Source organism: Sorex fumeus, unplaced genomic scaffold (genome assembly GCF_029834395.1).
Source record: "Sorex fumeus unplaced genomic scaffold, SorFum_2.1 ptg000265l, whole genome shotgun sequence".
Classification (NCBI taxonomy): Eukaryota; Metazoa; Chordata; class Mammalia; order Eulipotyphla; family Soricidae; genus Sorex; species Sorex fumeus.
This window is the reverse complement of record NW_026606322.1, coordinates 1,411,448-1,434,226: the sequence shown is the minus strand read 5'-3', so window position 1 is coordinate 1,434,226 and position 22,779 is coordinate 1,411,448. Positions and strand designations below refer to the sequence as shown.

The window sequence follows — 22,779 nt, the reverse complement described above, 5'->3', positions numbered from 1 at the left end:
AATGACCAATCTTTTTCTGGGGGAGGGGAGTGGGCCACACCCAGCAGTGCTCAGGGCTTACTCTTGACTCTGCACTCAGGAATGTTTCCTAGGGGTGTTCAGAAGACTATATGTGGTACTGGGGGAATCAAACCTAGGTCAGTTATGCACAAGGCAAGTGTCCTACCCACTATATTATCTTTTAGGTCTTCCCAAAATGACAAATATTATCACTCTTGTTCAATGTAGTGCTTGAAGTCCTAGACAGTCAGGAAGAAAAAGAGATTCTGATTTAAAAAGAAATAAAAAGATCTCTAAGCACAGTTAGCCATGTGCTGGTATGTAGAAAATGCTGAGAAATTTATTAGAGCAAGTCCAACAAATAATCAAGATGCAAAATTGGTGTACAGTTTTTAAAAAGATCTTTTAACTGCTTCTTGCTTATTCCAAAATAAATTTATCCACACAGGATATAGCACCTAAGATTACGTAAGAATTCAAGGTAAAGGGAGGGATTTTTAATTATAAGATTTAAACAAGATTTTAATCTTGCTAAAAATACACTAGCAAGTTTTTAGTTTATACTTATTTTTTAAAAATAGCATTTTTGAACACTTAATTCGTGCTAGGCCCAATTCATGTGTTTTGCATATATTAATAATGTATGAATAATGACATGTTATCATAACAGCTATTGTGCCATCGTGTCCATTTCACAATTGGGAAAACTGAAATATAGTTAAGTCACTTGGCTCTATCCACATATCTCAAAATTGGATGATGCAGGATTATGCTTTGTCTTTCTTCAAAAAACAACTGAAAGAGTTTCTCTGAAGATGGTGAGATAAAGAAACACATTAGACAAATGGGAATTAGTGAATTGAGGCCCTGGTTTCTGCTCCAGTGAGCTGTGTGGTCTTGTAACAAGAATTTACCTTCTCCTACTCCTGTGTCATCTGTAATAAGAGGGACTGAACCAATATTAGACCAAGCAATATCTAAGCCTCTTACTACAAAATATCTCACATTATCTTGCTCCATACCTGATTTCTGAATTACAAGCTCTTCCTTTATCAATCGCTTGGGATATAAGAGGGGCCAGAAGCGGACAGCCACTTAGTGACAAGAAATGGAAGAAGCAGAAACAAGACCTCCTGTCACTTGCTTAAATTGCTGCTTCAGCCAGTGATGGGCTTAGGTGAAAAAGCAAAGTTATAATTAGAGCAGCAGCCTGAACTCGATGCTCTTCCAGCCACCACAAGCACAGCCGGACCTGCTGACTACGAGCACGGGAGTCTAAGAGACGGATCTTGCCTTGGAAATGATCTTTTTCTGGAGTACTTTCCTCATTTTCTCAAAGGAAAGAAGATGCTTTGATATAAAGCCCGACTTCACTTCCAGCTTCCCCTGCTAAACCCCACTCCAGGAGAGACCCAGCGTTGATAAAAACAGGACAAGTCAAAAATCGTAAGCTGAGACTGGTCACACTGCCCCTTGTGATATAGTTTTATTTTTAACTTCAAAACACTTGAACTATTTCTGTTGAAGTTTTCTCCCCTTTGCTTGTCTCCTGAACAGGACTCTGCTCCGTGGCAGTTGATGCTTCCACAGCTTCCTCCTTCCTGCCCTCTGCTTGCTCACAGTCAAGGGACAGGTGCAGCAGATGCTGATTCGCTCGAGTCTTACCTGAAGGTAAGTTTTCCAAACGTGAACAGGTACAGGAGACACTTGGAGTGGTGGACATGCAGACAGAGGCTGAGCTGCATGTCACATTTTTTGCTCTGAGCAAGGTTATTAAGCAAATTAGGTGTATACAGGGGGAAGTGGTTGGCACAGAAAAGAGACCCTGTTAGTCAGTAAATCCTTGTTTTGAATAGAAGGAAGAGATGATTACCTGATTTCAGATAATTCCAGTTCTTTCTTCTACCATCAACCAGAGTAGTTACGTGACAGTTCTTGTATTACATCAGGGTGATTTGGGACAGGATTGGAGATGGGGTTGGAGAAAATAGGGCAAAGCCCAGAACCCAGGATTTCTACTTTCTGAAAGTTCTCCAAATTCTATCATCTTCACACTAACCAGAAATCACTGTGTTAATTGCAAATCATTCTCATGTAGTTTAAATTCTGTCACCTGTGTCACTCTTATGGCTTAGGGAATCCCCATTCTATTTACTATGGGTACTATTTGAACTTTGCCTGCAGAGTTTAAAGCCTGTTTTTTTCATTAAAAATGCTGCATAAATATAAATCTCTCCTCTCCAGTTCCCTTGAATCCAAAACACATTCGCGGAAGTGAAGTATTTTATAAGTGAAGATATTTTACAAGTTGAAAAACTCTCATGGGCTTTTTACCCAAACCCAAAAATATTACAAATTTTTAAATTGCACATCCAGAAAAATAACAGTAAAAGAATGAATCTTTCTGAGACTGAAAGCATTAAAATGTAGAAAATGTCTAACTGTTACAGTCATTAAATAGTGTTGCATACAGGAAACAGGGGAGTAGAGCTTATTTTCTTGTCTTTCTATGGCCTTGGTTTCATGTTATATAGTTCGAAGTTCAGCTAAGGACATTCATTCTGTGAAATGAACAATGTAGCTTAAAGGGATTCTGAACTTTGAACTTTAAAGAGGTCAAGCTAAACATACAATGCCAAGTAAAAGGAGACTTACTGGGATATCTTATCTCAGGCTCCCTTCCTGCTTACCTTTTCTGGGTTATAATTGTGCCTGTTTGCAAAAAACAATTTCACGGTATAAATTGCCCACTTAGTTTAATTTTGTCAGTGTTTCCAAGGCACCACAGACTTAAAGCTATATGCCGGACTACTGTCTGACAGGGCTGGAGCGATAGCACAGCGGGTAGGGCGTTCGCCTTACAAGCGGCCAACATGGCCGACCCGAGTTCGATTCCTCCGCCCCTCTCGGAGAGCCTGGCAAGCTACCGAGAGTATTGGATATGCCAGACACAGTAACAACAAAGTCTCCAATGGAGACGTTACTGGGCCTGCTCGAGCAAATCGACGATCAACGGGAGGGCTTTACCTTACCTTTTACCTTACTGTCTGACAAAGACTAAGGTATGTTCGTTGAAGATTAATCAAGGAGATAGGTTGACTCATCATTCAGCTAAAAGCTTTTCAGTCAACATAAAACAGTAATTTAAAATGCTGATAGTTGGGGCTGGAGGGACAGTGGTAGGTAGGGCACACGGCTGACCCGGGTTTGATTCCCAGCATCCCATATGGTCCCCTGAGCACCGCCAGGAGTAACTCCTGAGTGCAGAACCAGAAGTAACCCCATGCAAAACTGGGTGTGACTGCCCCCCCAAAAAAAGCAAAAAAATAAATAAAGTGCTGATATTACTGGAGCTAGAGCAATAGTACAGTGGGTAATACATTTGCCTTGCATGTGGCTAACCTGGTTTCAATCCCCAGTTCCTGATGTGGTACCTGAGCCCACTAGAAGTGATCCCTGAACACAGAGCCAGGAGTAAGCCTTGAGCACACCTGTAGGTGTGACCCAAAAACCAAATCAATAAAATGCTGATGCCAATAGTAAATGTACTATGTATGAGAATTAATTAGCTAATTAAATAGTTAAAAAGTTTAAAAGTTTCTAGATAAAGTGGGGAAACTGCATGTGGTGTTTGAATAAATTTGGAAAAATGTCTGTGTTGTACAGCGCTGGAATCATCATCTAAAAGCTGAAGATTATAGAATTAGATGTGGGGATTCTCCTCAGCCAAGTGGTTGTGTCAAGAGTCAAATAGTTATATTGATAAATAATTTCATACAGTTTACTCTCTACAATTAAGTATTTTCAAAGCAGAATAACATGTTGGGCTAGAGCGATAGCACAGTGGGTAGGGCATTTGCCTTGCACACGGCCCACGCGGCCGACCCGAGTTCAATTCCTCTGCTCCTCTTGGAGAGCCTGGCAAGCTACCGAGAGTATCGCAGACACACAGCAAAGACTGGCAAGCTACCCGTGACGTATTCATATGCCAAATACAGTAACAAGTCTTAGGATGGAGACGTTACTGGGTCTGCTCGAGCAAATTAATGAACAATGGGAGGACAGTGCTACAGTGCTAATAACATGTTAATGGTGTTTAATTAAAGGAAATAATTGGTCAATGGGCTAATAGTTGAAGAATATATTTGACCTTTAACTTTTGACCCGGTCAAAAGGTTTGGTCATTCACTGGTTAGATTTAGGATTAAACAATTATTTCCAGGATTAGCCACATGAGGTGCCAAAATAGTCACTTAAATCATGTGAGGGGTACTGAAAGTCCCCTCATCTAAAAATATCTTCTGACATCAACCCTATTTGCCTACTAACTTTAAAATTATAGTAAAGAATGTCAAGACCATTATCTATTAATTCCATTCTCTTTTGCTTGAGTCAGGGATTTAAATATACCTGCTCTTTGCTTTCTCATGACCTGTTGGCCAGCAACACTTGGTCACCACCTCTTCCTCATGCCTTGAGGCTCTGTCCTACTCTGTCCTTGGTACTACATAGGCTGCCCATATACTGTTGGCCACTGCCACACAAATAACTCCACATGGCACATTTCAACAGAATTCAACAAATTTTAACAGAATCTCAAAAAAAGAAGAAAACTGTAGAAAGGAAGTATAAAAGTACCATGATTAGAGCCAGACATTCTAGGAACATGAATAAAAATACTTGACTTCTCTGAGCCCAAGTTTCGAGTAACACAAACTTAAATCTTTTTGTGCCTCTGGTAAAGGAAATGAAGAGATGAATTTAGACTCTTTCATTAAAAGTGAACTCTTAAAGGAGTGAGGCACACTGGGCTGAGAGCGAACTGAAAATCAAGGGCTTGGAAGTGATGCAATGGAGTAAAACTAGGGTCTGGACAAGGGAGATGCCCATGACTATGGTTTTTCTCATAGAAGAAGGACTAACAATTGAGTGAGTCATATATTAGGTATGCATCCTAGACCCTAGTCGCCTCTGTCGTGATCTTAGGGTATTTTTTATGAACTTCATTTTATAGATTGAATTAATTTACTGTAGTAATTTTAAATAACTTGCTTAAATTATTTAGCTAAAATTTGAGAGTGTACTTATTGGAGCTATCACGTAACATATAAGCTGAATTCTAAATGACAAGAAGGAGCCCTATCAGATATAAGAAGCAAGAGTAGAATTATGGTAGAAAAAAACAAGCATGAAGTTTCTACCTAAGAATAAGGGTTAATGTTAGAGCTAAGAAAGAAATGAGGTAAGAGAAAAATTGGAAGATACTTGTGCAGGGTCTTCTGGACCAAGATAAAAGTAGCAGAATTTATTCTTTGTAATGGAGATCCACTGAAGATTTTAAGCCTGGGAGTAATGGCACAACATTAAAAGTCGTTAAGATCACTCTTTCTTGTCCGTGAATATACATTACAAGGCACAAAATGGGTGACTTGAGACTGTTTACAATGCTACTGCAGCTAAATGGAGAAGAGATGATGATGTTTGAGTCCAGGCAACAGAAGTATATATAGAAAGAAATGAAGGGAATAAAATTGCCTTCCAGATCTTCCTCCTAAGTCTTTGGAGAGACTTTTTATCTAAACCCTAATTCCTCTAATACTGTGGTTTGAAATATCCATTAGGATACTGTAATTGATTCATTCCCTGGCACTTGACATAGCCAGGTAGCTTATGGGTCATATATAGCAGATGAACAAATAAGCCTCACACATGCAAGGCATAGATTTTACCACTTGAGACACATTTCCAGTCCCATAATTTCTTATTTTTTCATTGATGTAACATTGATTTACAAGATTGAAATGTTTCTAAATTTTAGGGACACAGTGTTAAAAATATATTCACTACCAAAGTTGAGTGCACTAATAGATCTATGAAAAAGGTCCAATGGACCGAGGCCAAAATAATTTAATTTTGAATCTCAGAATCTATATTGTACTTCAGATTTGGTGTTTTTTTTGGCGGGGGGAGGGTTCACCCAGCAGGGCTTATGGCTCAGGGCTCACTTCTGGCAGTGCTCAGATGACCATATGCAATGTGAGGGACTGAACCAGGGTTGGTCATAAGCAAGACAAGCACTTTGTACTATCCCTCAAGCCCTGTAGTTCAGCTTTTTAACCGAAGAATGTTTAACATGAGTCTCAGAGTTCTTTCTTACTTGTATTTCCTGAAATGAATAACCAGAGAGCATGGATATCTTTCTGATTCCTCCATTAAAATGAGACACAGTTGAAGATGTCATATAGGGGAAGGAAAAGATAACTATCATAGGAATTGAGAGGCTTCCTAATGAGAAGCATCTGACTCTCCTACACTCTAGAAATACATGCCTGAAATTTTATTCTGAGTAACTTTTTAAATCACGGTGATTTAGTGAATATTAAAAATAACGAAGAAAAGAGGAAAACAGAGAAATACAGGTATACATCTGTTTGTGTCCTAATTGGAGGAGAGACTCCCCTGACAGGCCTAGCTTTAATCTTGCATTTTCCTCAAGTCACAGGTACGACTGCCACATGTCTCTGCCGGTCTCCAAGGGATACAGTGTGATGTAACAAAGAACACAGAATCTCAAGCAACACAAACTTAAACCTCTTTGTCCCTCATTTCCTGTAAACAGAAAATGATAATACCCACTTCACATGGTGAGGATTAAATAAGATATTATATATTTTTAAATTCCTGTGAGTCACTAACGTCTAATTTCTTCTTTTCTGTGATATAAAAATGTCTAGAAATCACTCATTCTATCAAGCATTTGGGGTTTCTTTTATTTCAGTGGGACAATTTCCTCAGATTATAAGGCAAAGGATTCAGATGTTATTTTATGCCCTTAGGCTCTATTTTTCTTTCTTCTTCCTACTGAGAAGTCAAACTTCTCCACAGTGGTGTCCACTCATTATATCCTTTTTTTTTTTCAGTACATGTCCTCTAGCAAAGTCATTGCTTATCTGTAGCTCCAGAGCCTTGCAGAAGATCTTTAAATAGCAGTATAAAAAATATAATTAAAAAGACCAGCAACATTGTTGCCTGCATTGCTTTTTGTTTGCTTGCTTGTTTTGTTCACATCTCTTAAAGGGATGTTTTTTTTATCAATTTTTTTATTAAAAATTTTTTAATAGTGAGACATCATGAGGTACAGTTGCAGAGTTACAAATGTTTGTGCTTGGGTTTCAATTATACAATGGTCAAATACCCATCCCTCCACCAGTGCCCATTTCCCACCACCACAGATCGAAGGGATGTTTTTAAATAAGTTCAAAGATCACTGTCACTGTCACTGTCCTCCCATTGTTCATTGATTTGCTCCAGCAGGCCCAGTCACGTCTCCATTGTGACAATTGTTACTGTGTTTGACATATCAAATACATCACCAGTAGCTTGCCAGGTTTGAAGAACAATTAGGTTACACTATAAATGTTTTCAGCTTCACAAACACGATATTCCTCAGAAATGATGTGCTTAGAGTTTGCCACCACTGTCCCTGCAGCAAGGCATCCTTTCTAAGACTAAGTTCTGACTGCAGGTCTGGCAACACACAGGACTAAGCAGCAATGCTTTTCTGTTCCCTGAAGTGGACTCAACTCTGACAGAACCAATCTGGCCAGTGTAAATTTGGGCATTCCTGGTGCTAGCAGCACTTTTTTACATCTTACTGCATTTGAGCTGCCTCTTTTCCTCCTGAAAACTAGCAGGATATTGTGAACCATACAGAATCTATTCTCATAGATAACTTTTTTTTTCCATAGAAAGCAAGCAAGTTCTCCATGCCAGGACAAAAGTCCTACAACCTTGGATTGTGCTTAGTACCTTTACCCTGCCTTTTAAGCCAGTGCTGAATTTGGATGGCCAGGGGTGCCAGGGCACAGCTGAAATGGTACACTTCCTTTGCCGTTCTCTTTTGGGAAGTGCCACGACTGGTGTGATCATCACTGTTTGTACCCTCACATCAGCATTCAAGACTTGTCGCCTACCTGTTTCTTTACATATAGGATACACTGTCCTAATTTAACTCTCTCACTCTGCTTCTTTCTAATATTCCCTAAAGTTGTCATATATACTTTATGCCTCAGAGTTCCATGCATTGTTTTAATTCAATTATGGTTTCCTTTATTGCTTTTCAGTGACACACCTCAAGTCTGCATCTCTATATTCTAACTCCTCCTCTTTCCAACCACATTATCTGTAACCACTTCAAGCAGCTTCTATTATAATTTATGAACCCATGCTTCTTTCCAGAACAGTAAACTTATCTATTTTTCCTCCAATTTACACCTAATATTCTTATCTTGATTCAAAATTTTCTCTTGCTCCCAAATTGACTTTTCCTATCTTTAGCCATAAACAAAGTGATAGCTGATTCTCCTTGCAATGCCTCCTGTTTCTTCTTCTCTAATTCAACTGGTGACAATTTTAGTCATGTAATCTTCTAACACAACTCTACATCAAAGTTTCTAACTCTAAGTTCTCGCATTCCATCGCTCCAACATGACTAGTTGGACTTCAGCATTACTATTCCATTACAATGTTAAATGGATCTAGTGAGTACAGATAATTCTAGCTGATTTATCCTAATTTTTTTGAATTTCTGCAAGTCCACATGGCATTTACCACCTTCCATGTGATCTTTAATGTGACAGAAATATATCAAATGTTAAATTGCATGTTGGAAGATGAGGTGGCTTAACTTTTGCATCCAAAAGATGAGTTTTTGTCTGATCCTATTCAATCTCAGACCAACCAAAGAGTCCTTCACTATACTCAGGTTTCAGTGCTTTGGTTTGTCTTCTACTGAGCCCTGAGCTCACTGATATTCTGGTTTGTAACTTCTTATCTGCCTCCTGATTCAGGCTTTAGGAATAGTACCCTGACACGAATCCTCTCTCACACACAGTAGTCCTAGGATCCTCATGTTTTTCATTTATTAATGTGCATAAGAACTTTATGGGAGATATATTTAATAATGTAAATTTTGGACACACATCTCACCTACAAAAAAGCATCTATAGCAGTGCTAACTTTTATATATATATATATATATAAATATATAAATATAACTTTTTAGGACTGGGGAGTTAGTATCCTTATAAGGCATTTACCTCACACATGGCCAATTCCAGTTTGACCCTGGCACCATATATAGTCCCCCAAGCACCAGTAGGAGTAATCACTGTGCATAGAGTGAGGAGTGAGTCCTGAGCACTACTGGGTATGACTTAAGTCCTGCCCTCCTCCAAATTTAGCGACTACAGATGAGAGACTAAAGTATAAATTCTGTTAATTTACTAATTTATTTTTATTGTATTTAATTAATTTAAATATAAAAATCCACATGGGGCCAATGGCTACCATATCAAACAGTACAGACCTATACATTTAACAAGCATCATAGTTGATTCTAATAAAGCTTAAGAACCATTTTAACAAGAAACCTAGGTGAATGCTATATTCATTTACTCATACATAATAAGGAATCATCACATACTTGTTTAATTAATGCACAAATAACTAAGTAGATACATAAACCAGAATATACTGTACTTGAAACTTAGGATATCTCTTCTTAAAAAGACAAGGGAGGGTACATTTTCAGTTAAAAAAAGTATCAATTAAATGTAATAAATTGAAGCTAGGGAGGTAGTACAAGGGTTAAAGACATGTTTTGAATACAACAAACCCTGGTTCTATCTTGGCACCACATGGTCCCCACATACCACCAAGTGTGGCCTTGGAGTCCCCAAATACTATCTCTTGGTAGTCCCTGGCTCTGTAGGACCTGGGCTGTATGCATTGAACCAACTGAGCAACAATCACCAGTAGTGACCTTAGTTTCCCTCTTGGGAAGCACCCCCCCCACCTTAGTTTCCCGCATGGGAAGCACCCTCCCACCTGTAGTTTTAATTGAAAAACAAATGTGATATGCTCATCTTAAAGAGATCCTCTTTCAAAATTATTTTTTAACTACTAAGATATTTTAGGGAATAATTGTTGAAATTTGAATGTAGAAAACATGTTAAATGATATTAGAAAAGTATTTTGTTTATTTAGGTCAGATAACATCATTGTAGTTTAAAAAAGGAAAATGTCTTTACTATTGGAAATCATAAGCTAAAATATTTAAGGACGAATTCTCATGATGCCAGCAACTTATTTTCAAATGGTTCAATCAAAAATGTGTGTGAGTATGGGGATCAGGTTGGAAGGAGGTGGGTGTGAGCAAGAGAAAACTGGTGTGGTTAATGATTGTTGAACTAAACACAGTATATTTAGTATTCTTCCCTTTAATTGCATTTGGCACTAAAAGTAAAGTTAGGAAAAATTTTACCCACAATGAATTGAAAAAGTTGAAAACAAACTTATAACTCTCCTGATTTGGGGGTGTTAACTTCAACCATTACACAACGATAAAAACTATTCAACAAGTTCTTTAGACCAGATACTGCAAATTGGCAGCCCATAGATACTATCTTACCTGAATATAAAATGTCCTCACCGAATGTCAGTGATAGATTCTCCAGAAATGTGAATTTAAGTACAACATTGTATCAAAAAATGGCTTAGACATAGGCTGATAGATAGAAAAAGTTATAGTCTTTAAGTGTATTTTGGAGGCAAAAACATAATCAAACTTCTAATTACGTTCCAAACACTTCTATTGTTAAATAATTATTTTCATTCACTATCTAACCTAGTTAGCACAGCGGGTAGGGCATTTGCCTTGCACGTGGCCCATCCAGTCGACCCGAGTTCGATTCGTCAGCCCCTCTCGGAGAGCCCAGCAAGCTTCCCAGAGTATCGCGGCCGCCCGGCAAAGCCTGGCAAGCTATCTGTGACGTATTCGGTATGCCAAACACAGTAACAAGTCTCATGATGGAGACGTTACTTGGTCCGCTCGAGCAAATTGATAAACAACGGGAGGACGGTGCAGGGCTACAGTGATCCAACCTACTTATTTTGGATCTGGGTTGAGGGTTCTGAGAGTCTATGCTGGCAGCTGAGGGATCAAGGTGGGAACCCACTGTGAATAAGATGCTCTTCATTGTGTGAGTGTCCTCACACACAGATCCTCATTCACAATAGGACAATGAAGACACATCAATAAAGTTAGAGACATTGGAGCTGAATCCAGAGAAAACCCATGCAGACACAAGGAAAATGCATCAACAGAAACAATGGTCCTTGGGAGTAATATTTTTTTCCTCATAAACATTGTGACATTATAATGAAACAGTGAATAGAATAACCTTTTTTTTTTCATCCCAGTTGAGGTTTAAAAAAATTAAGTAGTGGGAGTGAGAGAGATAGTATAGCAGGTAGCCATATGGTTCTTCAAGCCCACCAAGATTAACCCTGAGAGCAGATCTAGGAGTAAGGCCCAAGCTTGGCTCCCAACACCCCAAAACATTTAGAGGAACTGAAGAGATAGTACAAGGATTAAGGCCCTTGACTCTGAATTCCTGGCGCTGCATTTGGTCCCCTGAGCACCACCAGGGATCATGTCTGAGCACAGGGCCAAGAATAGCCCTCTAAAGCCCAAGCCTCCTTCCTGAACCCCCAATTTTTTAATTTGGAGTACTTTAATTTTGATATATTATATAATAACACATTTTTCTTATATTATTATTATTATTTTAACTTAAACCACTCAGACTGCATCCTCTCCCTCTCCCCTTCCAAGGGAAGAGAAGAACAATTATCAAAGGGAAAGGCAGTTGCAGAAGCTATGCCTCAAACAGGCTTCGCCCTCAGGAGAGAGGCTCTTCTTGGTTTGGGGTGCTTGACACAATCAGAGAAACTTCTCTAGTAACAAACTATAGAAATGATCCCTGAATATACAGTCTTCTAAAATATTTTTCATTTCAATGAACAATAAAACAATTATCTCAAAATAGCAAACTCTTCCTCTGATAGGAATACTATTTTGAGAATTTCAGGTATTGAACCCCTTTATTCCTCCTGGAATAATATGCCACTGTGAAATAGATGCTGCCACTGTCCTCCCTATCCAGAAAGGGAAACTAATTAACTAGAGGTTACATAAGTTTCTCAAAGTCCTACAGGTTCTTTCTTGCTGCAGGGCTGACTTCAGTGCTGCCACCTTTAATTATCACTTCATTGCAGTTCCACTCACAAAAACCTACATTCCAGTTTTCCTGAAAAAATCAGAAGATCTAGCAACACATTCCCACATGGGCTCAACTGTCCAATCAGGGAATAGTGTTCCAGATAGCAGGACCTGCCTTCTGCTTGCCAGAGTCTCCACTTGACCTGCTTCTGCAGACTTAAGTGTCTCACCCTTTCTCCAGCCATGACACAGCTTAATTAGCCAGGGCCAATGACACATGCTCTATATTTCAGAGATGATTGCATGCTTTCCAAAACCCAGCAGAATGTCAGGCAGAGCTCTATACAAATGAAGCTGCACTGGGAAAGAAGGCTAGAAGGGTATCCTGGGCTAGAGAGATACGTGACAGGAATTAAGGGTGATTGGAATGCGAGGATAATGGTTGACAAACAACAGGAAAAAAATCACAGAACTAAATTAGTCCTGTGGTTGGTAAGAGGTCCCATCAAAGGGCAATGTGGCTTAGTGAAAACAATATGGGCTGACTTGGCCGATTAGAAAATGATTTCATAGTTTTGCAAGTGCATAACCAGGGACAAGTTATTTATCCAAACTTCTATATGTTTGACTGTAAAATAGAGACCATGATACTATTTCCAGTGGTAAGGGAGTTAAATGAAAGAGTGTAAAGTTCCTTCGCCTTAGCTTGTTAATATAGATAACCAAACATTTTTCTTCCTAACCATTCATATTCATATTTCCCCTACAGTAACAAGGCAAGAAGAGCTTAGAAAGTGATGGTAAGTACCAGGCTCTTATTGGGCTTTACTTTCATAGGTCCAGATCTGGTTCCACTTAGCCCATGGCACCAGTAGCTGAAAATAAAGCAAAACCAGACATGACCCCTAACCTCACAGCCTATTTCCTTGGTGTTAGTTAAATAATAGTGCACGATGAATTGTAATATTGTGATGATGAGGACACTGTACAAAGAATAAATAATAAAGTAGCTCATACTTGTAAGAAAGTTTTAAAAAGCAGGGCACAGAATTGTAGTTATCCTAGAACCTGTGCAATAAAAATTACTCATAACCCATAACTCAAAAATGAACAATTACCAAAAAGAAAGTCAGCTTTGTCTTTTCTATATTAAGTACATCTACTCTGTACAGAGAATCAATTATTGAAAAATAAAGAACAGTATTGGGCCAGAGAAATAGCTCAGTGGGCTGGAGGTCACGCTCTGCACACAGAAAGCCTGGATTTAATCCTTATCATCACTTGGTCTCCAGCACTTTCAAGAGGGAGACACAAGCACTGAACCAGGAGTACCCCCTGAGCACTAACAATAAAAATTGAATAACAAAATAAGGAAATAAAATAATATGATAGTTGGTATTTTGGGGTTGTGGGTGGTTTTTACTTTATGGCTTTCTGTGTTTTGTAAGGTGCCTACAATGGACACCTATTAAATCAATTACATGTATTAAACCAACAAAACAAGAATTACATTTGTTAAAACTCAGTCACACACTGATAGAGCTTCTGTTCAGCAGTCATTGATTTCCTCTGTCCCTTTGTCCTTTATGCCTCCAGGGCAGGGCTCGTAGATCTCCACCAGGGCAGCACAGACACTGCGAGAGATGCTTCAACCGTCACTGCAACGTTCCCGTGGAACCCGATGTCTCCTGTTTGGTGATAAACTGCCGCCTGCTCTGTGGTGCCACTTTCCACATGTGCAAAGAAGCAGAACACGAACTCCTCTGCCCTTTGGAACAGGTTCCCTGCCTCAACTCTGAGTATGGCTGTCCCCTGTCCATGTCCCGCCACAAGCTGGCCAAGCACCTGCAGTTTTGCCCTGCCAGTGTGGTCTGCTGCTCCATGGAGTGGAATCGCTGGCCCAATGTGGACTCTGAAACACCTCTTCATGAGAACATCATGAAAGAGACCCCTAGTGAGGAGTGTTTGGATACAGCCTTGGCCCTCCAGGACCAGAAGGACCTTTTCAGCAGTTTGAAGATGGTTGAACTTTTCCCAGAAACTAGAGAGACCACCGAGCAGGAACGAACTATGAATGGTGGAACCAGCTGGGAGGAAATGGGAGGAGCAGTGGGTGGAGTGGATGCTTCTTTGGTACCTAATGGCTCTCTGTCAGCAATCAATGGAGAGATGGTAGAGTTGAGCCAGGAAGAAAGAGAGACATTAGCAAAGACTAAAGAAGGCATGGACCTGGTCAAGTTTGACAAGTGGGAAAATATATTCAGCAAAGAGCACGCGGCCTCAGCCTTAACACATTCATCCATGATCCGCGAGGGCACAAGCAACACTGGCTCTGGAAAAGAACAGATTTTCAGCAACAGAAACGCGGTAGAAAATGGTGCTGCCAATGGGAAAGACTCGGAGGAAAACCAGAAGCAAGAGGACTTTCATGCGGCTATCGAAACAACAGGGCTTGCTCCTTGGCAGGATGGTGTTTTGGAAAGGTTGAAAACAGCAGTGGATGCAAAGGACTATAACATGTATCTGGTGCACAATGGGAGAATGCTCATTCACTTCGGTCAGATGCCTGCTTGTACACCGAAGGAGAGAGATTTTGTCTATGGTAACCTTGAGGCTCAGGAAGTTAAGACTGTTTACACCTTCAAAGTTCCTGTGAGCTACTGTGGAAAGCGGGCTCGAGTTGGAGATGCCATGTTGAGTTGTAGTCCAAGTGAGAACAAGGCCGTAGACACTTCAGATTTAGGTGTCACTGTGAAAGACCTGCCCAAATCTGACCTTATCAAGACCACCCTGCTGTGTGCTTTGGAAAGAGAACTCAAAGGTCATGTCATCTCTGAGTCTAGGAGCATTGATGGGCTGTTCGTGGACTTTGCTACGCAGACATACAACTTTGAGCCAGAGTACTTCCCCTCCGGGACAGTACTGGCTGACCTCATAACGACCCCCCACACAGAGGGTCTCCATGTGGAACTCCACAGTGAATGTGTGACCAGAAGACACAACAAAAGCAGTTCTGCCTTCACCTTCACTTGCAACAAGTTTTTCAGGAGGGATGAGTTCCCGCTACATTTCAAGAATGTCCACACAGACATTCAATCGTGTCTCAATGGCTGGTTCCAGCATCGATGCCCCTTGGCCTATTTGGGATGTACATTTATTCAAAATCATTTCCGTCCCCCGGGGCAAAAAGCAAAATTGATCTATAGTCAGAAGCTCCAGACCTTTGCCATCAAACCTGAAGTTGCTTCAGAGTTGAGTGAGGGAAGGAAGAGTAATCACCTCTCTGGTCATGGAGAAAAAAGCCAGAAGTCTCTAACCAGCCTGCCTCTGGAGATTTTGCAGTACATTGCTGGGTTCTTGGACAGTGTCAGCCTTTCCCAACTCTCCCAGGTGTCTGTGCTGATGAGAAATATCTGTGCTACTTTGTTACAAGAGAGAGGAATGGTCCTTCTTCAGTGGAAGAAGAAGTATTCCCAGGGAGGCACCTCTTGGAATGTCTACAGAGAGGCAAGTATCACTTTGTTTACTCATCCATTCATTCAACACATATTACCTATGGGAATGTGTGTTCCTTACTAGGCACTGGAATTGAACAGAGAGCTGGAAATGGTTTCTGAACTCAAGATCAGGACGATCTATTGAGAACACAGACCAAAAAACATCTGCATGACAATACAGATGGTTCCTGTTTCCTCAATATTTATATCCTGTATATCTTCAGTGTTCACATGATCCATTCTCCAGTCTTTCTAATTTACATATCCATGATCTGCCTCAGTCAACTCCCTTGCCCTCCAGTTTTTAGTGCGACTAGACTAATAGGAGTGTTTCAGCAGGAGATAAGCAGGAAGAAGAATAAAGTTGACATATCTATTCTGATTTCATCCTAGCATGCGCTCTCTCCTCCATGATACTTTTTTTTTGTTAGTGAAACACCATGAGGTACAGTTGTAGACTTACAGATTTTTTGTGCTTGGGTTTCAGTTATACAATGACTGAGTACCCATCCCTCCACCAGTGCCCATTCCCCATGACCCTCCATTGAACGTGGTTATCTCAGGTGCCTATAGCCACACAATAACTTGTTATGGATCCAAGAATGAACTCCTTTCTTCCCTTTCATGTCTAGAGAAGTAATACTTTTCAGTATAAGTATTGTGTGATATCTCGTGGCTTTCCAATATTCCATTCAACACACATTTGAAAGTCATTCATTTTAAAAATTCTTTTCAAATTACTCAATTTGATAATGCCATATGATTTCTTCCTGGTCTCTACCTAATATTGTAGGCCAACATTCCCAGGTCAAATAATGTTTTAGAACAGATTTTCCCTTGAGAAGGTTACTTTTACATTCTATTTTATTATTTTTGTTTTGTTTTGTTTTGCTTTTGGGTCACACCCAGCAATGCCCCAGGGTTACTCTTGACTCTGCACTCAGGAATTACTCCTGGTGGTGTTGGGGGACCATATGGGATGCTGGGAATCAAACCCACTTCTGTTGTGTGCTGATATATATATATATATATATATATATATATGTGGGCTGGAGCAATAGCACAGCGGTAGGGCATTTGCCTTGCACGCAGCCAGCTCCACCGACCTGGGTTTGATTCCTCCACCCCTCTCGGAGAGCCCGGCAAGCTACCGAGAGTACCTTGCCCGCACGGCAAAGCCTGGCAAGCTATCCATGACATATTCAATATGCCAAACACAGTAACAACAAGTCTCAAAATGGAGATGTTACTGGGCCCACTTGAGCAAATCGATGAACAATGGGAGGACAGTGAGAGTGACATATACATATATATATATATATATATATATATATCTTGATATTTTCCATTTTTAATTGCATGGGCACTCATCTTCAGAAAATAATTCAAAACTCTCCTTTATCATGTATTCCTGCCTATATCCATGTTTTAAATAAAACTTACTACATCCTAGAGATAAATAGTGCAGAGAAAACCCTGCCTTTGAGACTCCTATTGTCCATAAATGCCTCATATCTTCCTCTATAAAACAAGATATAAATAATTTAATTTATATACTAGATATTTAATTTTTCTGGTTAAATTTTGTCTCCAATTTAAAGATTCCTGACTATTCTTGAATATTATTTGGAGCAAACTAATTTCCACATAGAAAGAAAATTTAGTTAGGGCTGCTAATAATAGTAGCGTGATAATACGATTACAATACTATTATAATAATAGGTTACTCATATTAAAACAGTTCTTGAAGAGAGAAAAATGTGGAAAGTGGTCTTATTGGAAAAGCTATGTGTCAAAGCCAGGAGTAAGTCAATGAGCACAACTGGATGTGCTCCTGCCACGCCCGCCCTCCGCCCCCAAAGAGCTATGTCAGCTTGCTGAGTGAAGGCATTCAGGAGGAGAGAGATAGATACAGAATGATCTCCCCATCACATGCGGGATATAAATAAACAGCAAGAGAATAACAAATTGCTGAAGGCAAGAGATCAGGAGAGCTGGTTCACACACTGAGCCTACGTGGTGGGGAGTGGGATGGAGAAGGAAGGAGATGGAGGTTGGAGAGAGGGAACACTGAGACAATGGTGGGAAGAAGAGGACACCGCGGTGGAGGGTATGGTGTTGGGACACTGTATGCAAGAAACCCTGTATTAACAATGTTACAAATTATGGTGCCTCAAGTAAAATTTTTTTTTTCTTTTTGGGTCACACCCAGCGATGCTCAGGGGTCACTCCTGGCTCGTGCACTTAGGAATTACTTCTGGCAGTGTTCAGGGGACCATATGGGATTCTGGGGATCAAACCTGGGTCATCCGCGTGCAAGGCAAATGCCCTACCCGCTGTGTTATTACTCCAGCCCTCAAGTAAAAATTTTAAACGTTAAAAAATTGAAAGAAAAGAAAGGCCCATTAGATTATACATGCACTCACAGTCAATTTTTTAAACTAGGAACTTGGCTATCATAATCTTCATAGAAAGGTCAGAGGGGCCTGAGTTTCAAATCTATATGGCTCCTATTATAGAGATCTGGTCAAGTAAAAATTCTACTCATTAGGATACTTTAAGTTTCAAGAAATACAAAAGCGATATAAAGTGGCATAAAAAATAAAGGTAATTTATAGGTTCTTATAATTTAAAAGCCCAAAGATCAAAGCCTTTCCTTAGGAAAGACTTGACTTGGCAGCTCAAAAAATGTTCTCAGTGATCTCTTCTATTTTGATTCCTTGTTTCTACTTTCTCAATGGTGGCTTCTTTCTGAGAGACAGTTTCCCCATGGTGGTCCCTGGTGATTTCCAGCAGCAACTAAACATATAGTTTTTCAGTTAAGTACAGAGGGAACCACAAACAAATTCTGGAGTACTCTGTTTGACACTAAATACACTGATTTGAATCATGTGTCTATTCTAGAACTAACCAGTTTGGGAATTTGGAAGTAGGGGGCTACAGTATCAACGGGCAGATGGTCTTAGTCATTTCCATGTAACTACATGGTCATTTGGGAAATTGCCAATTAGAAGGGGAATCTGGGGACCTGACACTAGGAAAGAAACTAACAAATGTCAGCAAGCAATCACCACTAAGCATTTTTTTTCACAGCTGGGAAGGACACCAGAAATATATTCACTTAAATTATTCCAATAGAGCCAGGTCAGGGACATTGCGCCACTGATCACTTTTGAGCCTCTCTCTTTCCCAACAGATCTGGCAGTTCAGCAGCCTCTTCTCCAAAATCAAGAGCTGGGAGTTTAATGAAGTCGCATCCATGTCTGAACACCTGAAAACCTGTCCTTTCAATGTAGTTGAGCACAAGACGGACCCAATTCGTTTGATATGCATGTGTCAGCCCCAAGAGCAAGCCCGAGAGAGCTTAGTAACAACGTTTAGAGCTAAATCTCGAGGAAGACACAACTACTAAAAATGCAGTTGTCACTGTTCTTGGATTTCTCCTTGGTGTTACTGAAAGTAGGATGAAGTGTAGTCTGGAGGACGCCTCTGAAAAAATTCCCTAAAGGATGCCATGCCCATAGTAATGTGTAGGTATGCTTCTTAGTATAACAAAATCTGATCACACAATTATCTAAGTTGCTCACATAGTTACAATACTTATATAACGGTTATGATTCCATATAGATCTTCCTGTGTAGTTATCTACTCATTGGTACTTAGATACATAGTGGCTTTAAGATGGGAGCCAAGTGGAACTGATTTATTTAATGTGATTTCATATTTTTGGGTCACATTCAAAAAGATATCCATTCAGCAATCTCCAGATGTAATTGGAGCCAGAAACCTTATTTATCTATGTTTATCTCCCCCTCACCTTAATCGATGACATTTTTCCTGCAGTTCTAGCAGTCATCAAGCAAGGGAAAAAGAAGGGAAAATATGGACAGCCATTATGGGAAAGCCAGGAACAATAAACAGCCAAAAACAGACTCCAGTCACTCTATGTGCTTTGTTGCCTAGGTCTCTTTCTCTGAATCCAGTGTGGAACTGGGATGGACAAAGTAGATGACATCTCTGTGAAAAGTCAAATGCATCAGGACAATGTAAGGGCAGAAGCAGGCTCATCTGTTAATTATAATTAAAATATACCACTTGGTAATATTTGGTAATAGTTTCTCCCCTTTCCTTGTTATTTGTTTTATATCTCACATTGGTATATAAGGTACCATTTTCTAAAAATATAACTAGAGTGTGAGTGAAGATGGCAATCAGATGAGTAACTAAAGGGTGAGTAACTGACAACCACCACAGATGTTGGAGGAAAGAGTTCTACTCATGTCAGTTACATGTGTTTTGAATCTAATCCTTCCCTATGAAGAACAAACGTTCCTAAAGTTGACTCTTGATTTACTTAACTAGGAAAAGAGAGAAAGTGGAGCTACTAATCAAGGATGATGAAAATCAGGGGCCATTGTTAGAAGGATGGAAAGAATAAAGAAAAGACAAGATCAGAGACTTTTTCTTTACAAGTTGGGGTCCTTTACAACATGGACAGAGGTAGTCCATGTTTAGCAGAGCAGCTGAGAGTGTTCTCACTGTGGGATGCACACTTCCAGCTGTGATTTACTCTCATAGTTACTGCCTGCAGAAGAATTTGAAAAGTTCCACAGTTTTAAAAACATTTCTAATGTTATGCATTGCAGAAAACCATGTTAATGCAGGTATCTACTTGTTTATGTAAAGTACACATTAATGGTGAGAGTGTGGTTAGAACAAAAGAGAAGCCTTTTGTTAAATATATTAAACAAAATATGTTATGAGGCTGCAGTGAGTTTAATATATTAATATATTAAACAAAATATGTTATGAGACTGCAGTGAATTGAGTTATGTGTTATGTGAGTTGAGTGAAAAGCAAGAAATCTAGACATGGCTTCAGATTAAGAAGAAATCAAGGGGCATGTGTACTCAGGAATAAGAGCCTATGAGAAGATCCTTAAATGCGTTATCACCACCCAAATAGTGCAGAATAGAAATCAGCCAAACATGAAAGAGCAAATCTGAGTAACTCAAGGAGAAAGAGTCTTAATGCCTAATTGTCACTGGCATCGGCAAGAGAAGTCTCTATTTTAAATTAAAGGAAACACAAAAAGTAAGGTTAACAGGCAAGCCACTGTAAAAGTCTGATTCATGTGTGATGTCCCATCAAATTAAAGTGAAAAATTAGATTGTGATTTGGGGTGACTGAATTGCCTCTATACCTGCTTCTATTATCTGCTATTTCCCAAGCTTATATGTTTGCATTTAAATATTGTTTGGGTTTATGAAAAAGGCCAGGACCTTGACATCCAGGATGCTAGGAGATAGATAGATCCTATCCATAAAATATAAAGATAGAATCATCTTGATAATCTTGAATGAGGAGGGAAAAAGTTTGAGCCACAAGAATCAGAGTCATTGAGAGCAGCACACAATGTTTGCTTCAGCATAGAGATAAACCACACTTTATTTCCAATTGGAGGAGTGAATAGAGAGAAGATTCAGGTATATCTCCACAGGGAATGAAAGTGGTCAGACAGCACAGCCAGGCAAACCAAGCAGTCTGGACAGACCTTCCTATATGAGCCAACTGCGAAGCACAGAACTCATAAACAGGAAGCAAGCAAGATCTTGAAGTGTTAGAGGAAAATCCTGGGGATGGAGACTGTAACATACGTTAGTGAACCCATTAGGGTAGAGCGGGACTTGGAGGGAGAAGATCCCTTCCTCTAGCTCCCTCTACTTCAAGCCAGGAAAACCTGTGTAAGAGCCTCGGGAAACTCTTGACATTGTTTCAACTGCAGCAAGAATGAAAGGGTACAAACAGAGTCATTTTGGACACCAGATGTCACAGTACAGAAGACGGGGTGGGGGGTGCTGGTTACTGGAGGAGCTTAACGTAATTTGCAGGGAAAAGTCCAAAGTGTCCACGGCAACGTCCACGCCACCAGCCCTCATCCACCATCTCAATTTCAGTGATGACATCATCTGGATCAAAGGAAATCTCGTCGCTTCCCTCTGGGGAGGAAATTGGTGGGAGATTAGGTTGGGCACACAGGTACATCTCTCTATCCTACTCTAAACCTTTGGGAGGAAAATAGATCTGGATTTTTGTTTGTTTCTTTAGTTTGGGGGCCAGACCCAGTGGTGCTCAGGGGTAAGTCCTGGTTCTGCACTCAGGAATTACTCCTAGTAGACTTGGGGGACCATATGGGATGCCAGGGATTGAACCCAAGTCAGCTGTGTGCAAGACAAGAGCCATATATGCTGTATAGTCTCTGGCCAATCCAGTCTTGATGCCAATCCTGACCCCAGAACCTACTTCCACCTCTTGTTTCAAGGAAATCCCGTACCAGGCTCCCAACTCCATACCTTTCCCAACTTACCTCCTTGGTAGTCATAGAGAGCTACAGCTGAGAGTCCAGCCCCAGTCCCAGATGGGCAGCCTGCTGATCCTGCATGATGAGAAATATGCATATGGTTCAGAGCAAAGAAGAAAAACAGGTCCTTCTGCATAAAAGGAAGTCTGTCTTACCCACACCACAGTCTGCCCGCATTTAGGAGCTGCTTCTCCCCCCACCACTCACCAGGCACAGTGGAGGGGAAAGAAGATTCTGGCTCCAAAACATCCTCATAGTCCCCCTCTGGCCCAGCGTCCTGCTCATGGGCACCCACTTCCACAACATCCTCATAGTCATTCTCAGGCTCCAGCTCCGGCTCCAGCTCCGGCTCTGGCTCTGCTTCATACACTGGCTCGGGCTCTGCTTCATATTCTGGCTCAGGCTCTACTTCATACACTGGCTCTTCCTGTAGCTGGAAGCCCTCTGGAGTCCTAGGGGGCAGGGCTGGGGGCTCCTCATTGTCCTGAGAAGAGACAGGGTAGTACAAGCATGACTTCCATTCACCAAGAGTGAAACTTCCCAAAGGAGAGCTGTCCAGATCCTGCCTTCATCCTCCTGCCCCTTCGATGCCCCATCCTTGTCTTCTTATAACAGCATCTACTGGGCAGCATAGCTCTGTGTCCAGGCTCACTCATCAACCTCCTCCCACAATCACCCACTAAACCCAAAGATGATGGGAGAGGAATCTTAAAGGTGTGAGGGGAGGCTAGTGCCACACAAGTCCTGGGAAAACAGGAAAGAATTGAAGGAAAAGTTTGGTGTTGAGAATATTACTGTTAAAAAGGACAACTGTTCTCATCCTCTCTGGACAGAGTGATTCCCCAGGGAGTAGGGCT

At 40.5% G+C, this 22,779-nt stretch overlaps 2 protein-coding genes and 1 pseudogene across 3 annotated transcripts in view; 1 reads left to right on the top strand and 2 right to left on the bottom strand.

Moving 5' to 3' along the window:
* Positions 1-1,262: 1,262 nt before the first annotated feature.
* On the top strand, positions 1,263-20,324 carry FBXO40 (F-box protein 40). Of its 2 annotated transcripts, none has more exons than XM_056109438.1 (4): positions 1,263-1,446; positions 1,558-1,671; positions 13,661-15,571; positions 18,758-20,324. In XM_056109438.1, the coding sequence occupies exons 2-4, from the start codon at positions 1,579-1,581 to the stop codon at positions 18,971-18,973; spliced, it is 2,220 nt and encodes a 739-aa protein (XP_055965413.1). In that variant the 5' UTR covers positions 1,263-1,446; positions 1,558-1,578; the 3' UTR covers positions 18,974-20,324. The 2 variants fall into 2 exon arrangements, with proteins under 2 accessions (XP_055965413.1, XP_055965414.1); XM_056109439.1 differs by lacking the exon at positions 1,263-1,446 and adding an exon at positions 12,832-12,864 and having other exon boundaries at positions 1,599-1,671.
* On the bottom strand, positions 11,640-11,841 carry LOC130018751 (uncharacterized; annotated as a pseudogene).
* Positions 20,325-20,996: 672 nt separating the features above from the next.
* The window catches only part of HCLS1 (hematopoietic cell-specific Lyn substrate 1), a 36,778-nt gene continuing 34,995 nt past the window's right edge, over positions 20,997-22,779 (bottom strand). The window contains exons 12-14 of the mRNA XM_056109370.1: positions 22,130-22,406; positions 21,929-21,997; positions 20,997-21,560 (exon numbers count right to left, since the gene is read on the bottom strand). Coding sequence (XP_055965345.1) covers positions 21,424-21,560; positions 21,929-21,997; positions 22,130-22,406 — 483 coding nt within the window. The 3' untranslated portion in view covers positions 20,997-21,423. The remainder of the gene's footprint in view (positions 21,561-21,928; positions 21,998-22,129; positions 22,407-22,779) is intronic.

What these genes read in the sequence shown, in the direction of transcription:
- FBXO40 (XM_056109438.1), top strand. Translation starts at nt 1,579, where the DNA reads ATGCTTCCACAGCTTCCTCCTTCCTGCCCTCTGCTTGCTCACAGTCAA. An exon ending in CGCTCGAGTCTTACCTGAAG is followed by an intron (nt 1,672 to 13,660) that starts GTAAGTTTTCCA and finishes TTATGCCTCCAG; the next exon opens with GGCAGGGCTCGTAGATCTCC. An exon ending in CTTGGAATGTCTACAGAGAG is followed by an intron (nt 15,572 to 18,757) that starts GCAAGTATCACT and finishes CTTTCCCAACAG; the next exon opens with ATCTGGCAGTTCAGCAGCCT.